The sequence below is a fragment of the Hemibagrus wyckioides genome, linkage group LG08 (genome assembly GCF_019097595.1).
Source record: "Hemibagrus wyckioides isolate EC202008001 linkage group LG08, SWU_Hwy_1.0, whole genome shotgun sequence".
Lineage (NCBI taxonomy): Eukaryota > Metazoa > Chordata > Actinopteri > Siluriformes > Bagridae > Hemibagrus > Hemibagrus wyckioides.
The window spans coordinates 18,607,913-18,618,863 of NC_080717.1; the positions used below are offsets into that span (position 1 = coordinate 18,607,913).

General features: G+C 37.9%; 1 protein-coding gene across 2 annotated transcripts; it reads left to right on the forward strand.

Annotated features, from left to right (window-relative positions):
• The first annotated feature begins 2,860 nt into the window (after positions 1-2,860).
• On the forward strand, positions 2,861-10,444 carry bscl2l (BSCL2 lipid droplet biogenesis associated, seipin, like). Of its 2 annotated transcripts, none has more exons than XM_058396176.1 (8): positions 2,861-3,884; positions 4,666-4,738; positions 4,921-5,064; positions 5,192-5,326; positions 8,081-8,178; positions 8,304-8,427; positions 8,534-8,615; positions 9,222-10,444. In XM_058396176.1, the coding sequence occupies exons 1-8, from the start codon at positions 3,637-3,639 to the stop codon at positions 9,365-9,367; spliced, it is 1,050 nt and encodes a 349-aa protein (XP_058252159.1). In that variant the 5' UTR covers positions 2,861-3,636; the 3' UTR covers positions 9,368-10,444. The 2 variants fall into 2 exon arrangements, with proteins under 2 accessions (XP_058252159.1, XP_058252160.1); XM_058396177.1 differs by having other exon boundaries at positions 2,867-3,884; positions 4,669-4,738; positions 9,222-10,437.
• Positions 10,445-10,951: the final 507 nt, after the last annotated feature.

Consider the following 10,951-nt stretch of genomic DNA (forward strand, 5'->3'; position numbering starts at 1 on the left):
CTAAATAAAATACTCAAAAATGACTAGAAAATACTTACATATGACGTTTGCCTATTTCTATTTCTGTTTATCTGTATGTTATTTTTACTATTTTTGCAGTTAAAGTCTCAGTTGCCTTTAATTGAATCCTGAAATCAGTGTTTGCTGCAGTGCCCTCAGCACCCCCACTTCCCACTTCCTTGGCCCTAATCGACTGCTTATATCTGCTTATAGCTATGAATCGCCCTGATGCTTGACATGGGAAGTGCTGCATAATATTAAAAACGTATCCTAACTACTGCAGCCATTCCAGGAAGTTTCTGCGTTTCTGTATTTCTGCGGTTGGTGCCACTTATAGAAGTTGCAATATCTGGCTCTCTCTTTATCTTTCTGTCTCTCTCTCTCTCTTTCTGTGTGCTGTACAAGCATTAATGACAATGCTACCCTAGCATCGGAGCTGGCATAGATTACAATCAAATTTACTGAGACCAAAAAAAATTCTGCTGGTATCTTAAATTGGAGCCTTTGCTGAAACTGATTCATTGCTTTCAAGGGGAAACATTGGAGCAAGCAAAATTATCTGCTGACCCTCTTTTCCAACATCAAACACTGTCCACACTACGGGGAACTGATGCCCTGTGAAGTCTTGTTTTTTTTTTGTTTTTTTTTATTTATTTTATTTATTTATTTTTCCCCAAACATCAGTGGCTTTGCTCATGTGTACTGTCAGTGGAAAAATTGCAATGGATATGTACCGTGTTCGAGGACAAATGCACTGTAACATAATTAAATCAAAAGCAATCACTCCTCATGCTTGATGAATTAATTTAGTGCAAAACCATGCAAGCATATGTAATTTATGTTCTTATCACTCAACCAGCATAATGAAAGGCAAAATTAGTTTCATGTAGACAACATACAACACCTCAGCCATCAGAGACCTCAGAGACTGATAACTGAGGAAATTGTATAGTGCCACCTAGAGAGATTATTCTAAATGAACACAGCCGTGGCTTGGTCAATATTGTTGCTTCTTTAAATCTGTGCTTTAGATCCACAAAGAAATTACTGAATGCTGTGTATATTTATGTGATAAGTGTATGATGTGGTGTTATAAATATTCATATATATATATTTATATAAATATAAATAAATAAGTTTGGACACACCTTCTAATTCCATGGTCTTTCCTGATGTTCATTTCTTTCTACATTGTAAAACAATGCTGAAGGCGGCCGAAATACACAGTAATGTCTTTTGAACAGTGGATATTGAGATATGTCTGCTATTATTCACAACGGCTCTAATCTGAGGTGCTGTTAATTGGTGATTTCTGAGGCTGGTAACTCTAAATGAACTTCTCCTCTGCAGCAGAGGTCAGTTTTGGTCTTGCTTTACTGGGATGGTCTTCATGTGAGCCAGTTTCATCATGGTGCTTGATGGGTTTTGCAAATGCACTTGACGATACTGTTCTTGCAAGAACTATTCCAGAACACCTGACCTTCGTGTCTTAAAATAACAACTGACTGTTTTTTGTTGTCATTACATATGGATTACTGAAGTCCATGTGTGTTATTTCATAGTTTTGAAATCTCCAGTATTGTTCTAGAATGTAGAAAATAAATCCCTAAACAAAAAACATTGAATTAAAAGGTGTGTCCAAACTTTTGACTGGTAGTGTATATATACAGACATATCAGACATAACATTATGACCACTTGCCTAATATTATGTCGGACTGTGTATTGCATTACACCTCTCTACCAGAAAGACGCTAACTGCATTTCGTTGCCTTTAACCCATGTGCAATGACAATACAGTTGAATCTGAATCTGAATCTAATATTTGATATGCACTAATGCCTGAATTAATACTTACTCAAATATGAACTAATGATAAGTTAAGGACACTAATGTGAGTCTTATGAGTTCATGCGTTAATAATGATCGCCTTAAGTACGTTATTACGTTTAAGTTAGTTAATGTATTAATTAACAATGTATTATTAAACTAAGTCAAACATGCTCTATAAGAAAGGATATGAATTAAACATGCATCATTTCAGAAATGTGTTAGAATTTGCAGTATGCAGCTGTGTACACAAGCATCATTGTTTGGTGCTGGATTATTTTCATTATTTAAACCCAATCCGCCTTCAATAATCAAATATAGAAAGATGATAATATTAATAATAAACACCAGTCATTTCAACCCTGTTTGTGTCATGCTCCTTCCATTTCTCTTCAAATCCCACAGTAACACTAGCACAGGGTTCTGCTTCTTTACACACAAGGGAAAAATTAATCAAATAGCATTTATTTAAAAGATGTTGCTATCTGTTAACATTTACATAACATGTTCTATAAGATTATTTTCTGGTGTTTTAGTCTTAGATAGAAAATGTTTGATTGAGTTTACCCTTATGTGTTAATTAACACATCAACTAACAAATATGTACTTAAGGTGGTTGTTATTCACATAATAATTCATAAGACTCACATTAAGGTAAGCTCTTCATTAGTTCAGGATTGGTACATGCCTGAACTCATCATTAGTTCATGTTTTGGTATTCATATTTGGGGTTAAGTATTAATTCAGGTAATAGTGCAAAATTATTCATGTACTGTTATTGTAAAGTGCCATCTAATATGTCGCAATATCCTAAAGACTTCTGGTGCTTCTTTTCTGACTTCTTATGACAGTTAAAAGCTGCATGATTTCATTGCAGCAGTCCTTGTGTTCTTGCATCACATGCTGGTCATGAACTCTTCCACACTGGGGAAAGTGTCACTGTCTGCATCTGAAATCAAATACTTTTACTCGAAATAGCATATCAGAAGTAGTGTGTCTGAAACCACAGCAGTCAAAAAAAGTCGATGAAAAGTACAAGGATGCCGTGATATGTTCTATTAAAGATTCCAACTGAGTTCTAAGAGAGCTCATAAAACTTTTGATACAAAGATGCTATGAGGTAGTCAGACAAGCTAGCAGTCAGAATGAAAGAGCTTTCGACGAAGCACAAGTGATCACTTTGCTTTGTTGTACTTTCAGGACATATTATAATGCGAAAGCTTTTATTTCAAAGTACCTGTGGCTGTGGAATAGCTTGCATGTTTGTAAGAACAACTAACTGTTTCATGGTAATCTGTACAAAATGTTCCACACCCAGCTAAATTCTGTACTAAGTATGCCAAGAGGATGATACATTATGAGTAGCAGTGTAGTAGCGACACACAGTCAGTGTTTTCCAGCCACTTGCCCTTTTCCCTGGATAAGACAACAGAGAAACAGAAATCACGCTGATACATCTGCTACTATAAACCTTGGGCTCTTGCAGTGATTAGTATGAAGATTGTTTGGAAGATGAACAGAAATTAATCAAGACGAGAGGTGCCACATGGGCAGTCATGAGGAACATCGCTTTGTGGGGATTGTGGAGAAACAAGAAGAATGATAATTTGTAAATGTGTGTCAAGCTTTTTCCAGAGTTTGTTCGTCGTGTGCTAAAAGTGAATTGGTGTAAGTGGACTGAAAAGAACTGGAATGAGCTGAAGAAAAACTTCCACCTAAGAGAAACGAAAGGGAGGAAAAAAAGACAAAAGCGTTTTAAAAAATTGTCACAGCTTGCTACCAGACAGTTGGGAATTGCAGCTCAGAGATGGAGGACTTGAATTCTGAGGGCCCTATCATACATGAGCTGAATACAGAGATCAGCGACCTACTGCTCCAAATCCACAAAGTGATAACTGAACTGGGGCTAAGGATCAAACAGAAAGTCGTGCAGACTGCTAATGTCCTGTGTGTACTTCAGCTGATGATATTTGTGGCCATTTTTCTTTACATCACTTTCTATTATACTTTCATGCCTACCGCAATCTTCGTCACTCCTGTGCACTTCCATTACAGGTGAGAGTTTTAATATGTACTTCAAATACTCTAAGCCTGAAGGATAATTAGCACTGTCCAATTCAGACATTTTGATAGACCTGATGCGAAATTGTATTGCTCTATATTCCTTTGAGAGGTGTTAAAATTGCAACTGAAAAGTCATAGTATAAGTTTACTTACTGACTCGTACTAGCGTAAGTAAAGAATTAAACATAATTGTGTTTCACTGTTAAAGGAAGGGTTGTGTGATGCAGTCCATTGCCAAGCAGAGTTATTTTTACCATGCTAAAGATTTTTCCAAACAGCACATCCTGAAGTGTTTTATTCCTCTTATATGACAATTTGTTAATAATTCCACTTTTTTTTGGTAAGCAAAGAATGTCACGTCATACTGTTTACCCATTTAAAGTTGTAATGTTGCAGAACACCCACAAAACGAGTCAGGTCAATAGCTATAAATAGTCATTTCTTCACTTGCCTCACTTTTTTCCCTCTCTTTAAGTTAATAAGGCAGAATGTGTGTCGGAATATTGAAACCTCTGAGTGCTTCAAAACACTGATCATTGAAACTCAAAACTTAAACATCTCACAAAAAGCTTCACAATGATTACACTGATGTTTCAATATGGAACATGTGGAGCAACCATGATGCGATTTCTTTTGTAAATTGTTACTATAGGAAGAAAAATAATGAGCTGGAATTATAATCAGAGATTTAGCACCTTCTGGCCAATCAGAATTGAGCATTCAACAGTACTGTTTGTCCATCCATCATCGTAATGAGTGTTTGATTGTCCAGCAGCATGCTCTCAGACTCTGTCTGCTCCTTTCCTGTGGCCAACGTCTCACTGCTTAAGAACAACAGGAAACAGGTGACGTCATATTCTCACATTCACTTTCTTATACTTTTATACCTTTCTGACTTGTATATAGATGTTGCAGATTTTTAATAAAGTCATATTAATAATTGTTGTTGCCTCTTTATTATTGTTCTTTTTCGTTTTAACAACAATCACTTCATCCTCTACACACCATTTGTTCTGTCTAAATGTAGGTGATGACGCCTGGACAGCCATATCATATCACACTGGACCTGGAAATGCCAGAGTCTCCAACCAATACGGAACTGGGGATGTTCCTGGTGAAGATATCATGTTACTCCCATGAAGGGCAGACTGTCGATGCTTCAATGCGCACGGTGTGTTCGCATACATACACAAACTCACATCTTAACCTTCCCATTGCTCGTGTTCCATTGCCACTGGAAAATGCACCACTCACCAAGAATATCTTTCACCGAGCCATAAATTTTGTTTTGATTCTAGACAATGCTACGCTATCGCTCCTCCCTGCTGCAGACTCTGGAGACTCTGATGTTGCTTCCTTTGATGCTGATGGGAGTAACTGAGCAGAAGCAGCGTGTCCTGGTCGAGCTTTACTCTTCCTATGTAGACAGCTCTGTGAGTACTGACCTTCCCTTAGACACAACCAGATGCTAGATGCCTAATAACAAGCCATATAATGCAACCATACTATATGACTACATTATATAAAGGCATTGATTTAAATTGTATTTTATATTAACGAAAGAGGAAGAGTGTGTTATAACCATTTCACATTTCACAACCCATAAATTCCTGCACTCATACCCATACTAAATACACTATATTGCCAAAAGTATTCGCTCACCTGCCTTGACTCGCATATGAACTTAAGTGACATCCCATTCCTAATCCATAGGGTTCAATATGACGTCGGTCCACCCTTTGCAGCTATAACAGCTTCAACTCTTCTGGGAAGGCTGTCCACAAGGTTTAGGAGTGTGTTTATGGGAATTTTTGACCATTCTTCCAGAAGTGCATTTGTGAGGTCACACACTGATGTTGGACGAGAAGGCCTGGCTCTCAGTCTCCGCTCTAATTCATCCCAAAGGTGTTCTATCAGGTTGAGGTCAGGACTCTGTGCAGGCCAGTCAAGTTCATCCACACCAGACTCTGTCATCCATGTCTTTATGGACCTTGCTTTGTGCACTGGTGCACAGTCATGTTGGAAGAGGAAGGGGCCAGCTCCAAACTGTTCCCACTGTTCCCCAAGTTGGGAGCATGGAATTGTCCAAAATGTCTTGGTATGCTGAAGCATTCAGAGTTCCTTTCACTGGAACTAAGGGGCCAAGTCCTGAAAAACAACCCCACACCATAATCCCCCCTCCACCAAACTTTACACTTGGCACAATGCAGTCAGACAAGTACCGTTCTCCTGGCAACCGCCAAACCCAGACTCGTCCATCAGATTGCCAGATGGAGAAGCGCGATTCGTCACTCCAGAGAACGCGTCTCCACTGCTCTAGAGTCCAGTGGCGGCGTGCTTTACACCACTGCATCTGACGCTTTGCATTGCACTTGGTGATGTATGGCTTGGATGCAGCTGCTCGGCCATGGAAACCCATTCCATGAAGCTCTATGCGCACTGTTCTTGAGCTAATCTGAAGGCCACATGAAGTTTGGAGGTCTGTAGTGATTGACTCTGCAGAAAGTTGGCGACCTCTTCGCACTATGCGCCTCAGCATCTGCTGACCCCGCTCCGTCAGTTTACGTGGCCTACCACTTCGTGGCTGAGTTGCTGTCGTTCCCAAACACTTCCACGTTCTTATAATACAGCTGACAGTTGACTGTGGAATATTTAGGAGCGAGGAAATTTCACGACTGGATTTTAGCTCCTGAGAGCGACCCATTCTTTCACAAATGTTTGTAAAAACAGTCTGCATGCCTAGGTGCTTGATTTTATACACCTGTGGCCATGGAAGTGATTGGAACACCTGATTCTGATTATTTGGATGGGTGAGCGAATACTTTTGGCAATATAGTGTATCTTGCCAATGACCTCACATCGTGATAACTCCTAAAGCTTTATTCACATTCTGTGGTCTTCCTAAATGAACAGTACTAAATAATTGTTATTACCCACTCCGGTAAGAGATACAACACAATTCTACCTTTAAATATGAAACGTTTTTAAAATACACTGCTTTCCAAATTGCACACTCCACATATTTGAACTGAAAATGTTCCCTAATTAGACACTTTCCTTTCAAATGGGATGTAGGGATAGTGATTGTTCTGCTGCAGTGAATGTGCTGAAGGCACAATGTAACTGTTCAATTTCCCTTCTGTGTTTTGAACACAGTTACCTCTCTTCAGTTCTGAACTCACACACTACAATGCTGATCTCACAGACAGAGAAAAGCAATGATTGCAGGTTAGATCACTGTTTAGGATCATTTAGACACCCTCGTCAGGGTGACAAGCCATCTAGAGTTATACCATAGATTAGTTGTGTTTTAGCAGTAACCAAATATCAACAGGTTGATTGGCTACTTCAGTCTTTCTGCAACCTGATTGCACATGCATCTTTTCAAGGTCAGGTATATAGCTAGTGCAGCACACAGTGAAATGAGACAACGTTCCTCTAAGACCATGCTGCTGCACAGAAAGCAAAGCGAAATAAAACAACACAGAGCAAAGCATTAAGTACATTAACATAGTTCTACATAAAGTGCATGTGTGCAAGACAGACAGTACAATGCAGTACACTACAGTAGTTACAATACAATACACTACAATACACTAGTATACACAGATCAGTGACAACCAGTATACTTTTCGCAAGTAATACAGTATACAAAGCGCAAGTATAGTTGCTGTGGGTTTAAACACAAATAGTTAGCAGCAGATTGATGGATCTATTAGTAAAGTGTAACCAAACTCAATCATAATAGATATGTTGCTTTTAATACACTTAAAAAGATAACGTAAATGCATATAAACATAAAAACATATAAACTCCAACCATAGTACCAGATAGTAACTAACACAGTATGTAATAATTAGTTAGCTAGCTTAACTCCTGCCTTAACGTCCTCATAAACCCTGGCAACTAATGAAAAAGTGGCAGCCTCTTGGAATGGAGTTTAATCTTTTAATTCGGTTTCAATTAATGAAGTCCACTTGGAAAATTGCCCTTTTCCTTGGCGTTTCTGACTTTGTACCCACAAGGCAGCTCTTTCACTATTGATTTTTTTAGCCTTTAACATATCTGATTTAATTTAATAGGTGTGTTAGGGAAATGGAAACAGAGCAGGTCTACAAAAGTGAGAGTTTCTGAGTGTGCACATTCATTCTCTTTCTTTCTTTCTCGCTCTGCCTTTCTCTCTGCAGTATAAGCCTACAATTGGTGCTGTTATAGAAATCCACTCTCAGCAAGTTCAGATCTACAAAGCAGAGCTCTACATTCATGCTCACTTCGGTGGCATCAGGTTTGTGTGTGTGTGTGTGTTTGTGTGTGTGTGTGTTTGTGTGTGTGTGTGTGAGAGAGAGAGAGAGAGAGAGAGAGAGAGAGATCTGTCTTTAAACAGAATGTAACTGAAGTTTCTCAGTACAGGTATATCCTCTATCACTTCCCCTTCACCTCAGCCGTGGTGGGAGTGATGAGTAACTTCATGTTCCTCAGTGTGATTATCCTCATTGGCTTTATACAGGACAGCACCTTGTGGCCACATCTACATGTATGTAATATTACTCTCTAACCAACATGTTATGCATGTTTTTAAGTCTGTGTTGTTTCAAGCGTTCAATCCATCATACCTCTGGTGGGGTTTGTGTTAATTACAGTTTGAAAAATGGAATAAACCTAGAGAAAGGAAAGAAGATATACCAGAAGATAGAAATACACACTCTGAGGAAAACTACACAGGTAATTAATGCACAGAAATGTATTAACTCTTTTTACTAGAGGCCAAAATATGGAATTTGCACCTGATTCAGGGGTTTCCATTTACAGCACTTCAGTGTCATGTCACACTGTGAAGTGGTGCTTAATGACACATTAGAATTTCTAGTATGTCAGAAGTAATTCTGTTTTATCCTAGCCTACTAAAGGCTAATTTAAGGGCAGAAATGTTATAGAAAAGTTTCAGAAAAACAAAAAAGTTTCATTTCAGTTCTCTAGAATTTGAAGGAGATATCTTCAGTCACTAAAATTCTGTGTAAGGTTATCATAACAAAGATTTAAAAAAGCCAATAGTGTCCTACGTTTACGACCTATCTATCTATCTATCTATCTATCTATCTATCTATCTATCTATCTATCTATCTATCTATCTATCTATCTATCTTGGCCATGTGTTTCATGTGTTTATACTGATTGAAATTGACTGAAAAGTCCATTTCCATTGTGCGAGTGTAATGGAACTCCAGTGTACTTGTACAAAGAGTTAATATATACACACCACATCACACGTTACAGAATGCCAAATGATCTAAGGTTGAATCTGGAAAGTTTAAAAACTTATTTCCTTAGGTGCAAAGAGACCTTTGCTGGATCCCTCTGAAATAAGATCAACTGACAACATGGATTCCAGTTCTGACAAGATGGGAGAGTCCATTTTTGACAAAGAAGTGAAGAAGACAGTTAAGACAAATTACATTAAAAAAATAGATGAGTAACAGGTTTCGTTTGTGTTGGTGGATGGGTGTCATGTTACTGCCCAAAGGGTGCTGAACCCATCCCATCAGCCCCAGGACATCACATGCTTTAAACACTGTCACCTGAGTCTCATCTCACCCTGATTTAGCACTTCTATAGAAATTAGTCTGGTTTGTAAGCACCGTAGTACTTAGCGTTTGTTGGTGTGTGCACTTTAGTTAAGTTGTCTTTATTTGTCACATATACATTACTGCACAGTGAAATTCTTTCTTTGTATATGTGTCCTTGGGGTTTGGGGTCAGAGCGCAGGGTCAGCCATGATACAGCGCCCCTGGAGCAGGCTGGGTTGGGGGCCTTGCTCAAGGGCCCAGCAGTGCAGCTTGGTGGTGCTGGGGCTTGAACCCCGAGCTTCTGGTCAACAACCCAGAGCCTTAACCACTTGAGCTACCACCACCCCAAAGGAAAGAAGCTAATGTCAGAAGTGGGAAGACCTTAGCCACAGTCTTTTTGTTTATTTTTTTTTTCATATCTCTAGTTTTAGTGTTTTTAAACACAGATTTTTGTCTGATGGAATGTCAGTTTAAGCTCCTAAATTAAAATAGATGTCAACATTTAAATAATAAAGGAAAAGGTATGAGAAATGAAAAAGCAAGCAGGAGTTTCACGACGTGAATTTCAGTCATGCCAAAAGTGTGAACAGTGGGCCTCATTTATCAAGCTGGATATGAGTGAATAATTTTGTAAATCATTCATAGGAGCATTCACAGAAAAAAAAATGGTATTCAGGAAAATCATTTTTCAGAAATCATATTTGTTCAGAAATCCTATGGGAGCTTCTGAGTTTGTGTAAATGTATTATTAAAACACATGAAATAATTTGTATTTTTATTGGTGTGGACGTGAATAAAAATCCGCCTCTGAGAAATTCGCTTTCTATTTTGCCATCATTCCAGGTTTCAGCTCTCTGTGAGTTTAATTTATAAGGCTTTGTGGGCATCACTCTATGCAAATGAGCTGTCATGTACATGTGTTTACACACCACAGATGACTGGCATTTATCAACATGCACATTTTGTAAATCTATCCCAAAAATGAGTTGTTCAGTGTTATTTCTATTTATTTTTATTAGAAATAAATTTGTACAGCATTTAAGTTGCTTGACAAAATGCTCTCTTTTGTCACTTTGGCTAGTTTTGTTATGAGTCAGCATATGCGGCACGTAAATCATTGTTTAAAAAATTTGTTTGTAGTGTGTAGAAAATAAGGTTTGCATGTATTTACATGTCCTTTGTATGTGCTGAAAAATATTTTAAATGCTTTATTTTATTTTATTTTATTTTATTTTATTTTATTTTATTTTATTTTATTTTATTTTATTTTATTTTATTTTATTTTATTTAGTAAAGATTTTAGTCCCTATAATAGGCACGTCTGCAAATTCATTCATTAACTAATCATCAGTAAGGGTTGTATTCTAGTCAGAGTTACAGTGAAGACTATTTATGTTGTCCATAATGAAATTCCTTCAACTCCACTGCCATCATATCCTCATACAATATAATGAATGTGAAAGTCCCAGGCATTCAGGATTAGGAGGTAAGGTG

Bases quoted from the DNA above. Each gene is read 5' to 3' on its own strand.
- bscl2l (XM_058396176.1), top strand. From the start codon at position 3,637: ATGGAGGACTTGAATTCTGAGGGCCCTATCATACATGAGCTGAATACA. The intron at 3,885-4,665 runs GTGAGAGTTTTA...TTGATTGTCCAG, and splicing joins CCTGTGCACTTCCATTACAG to CAGCATGCTCTCAGACTCTG. The intron at 4,739-4,920 runs GTGACGTCATAT...GTCTAAATGTAG, and splicing joins TTAAGAACAACAGGAAACAG to GTGATGACGCCTGGACAGCC.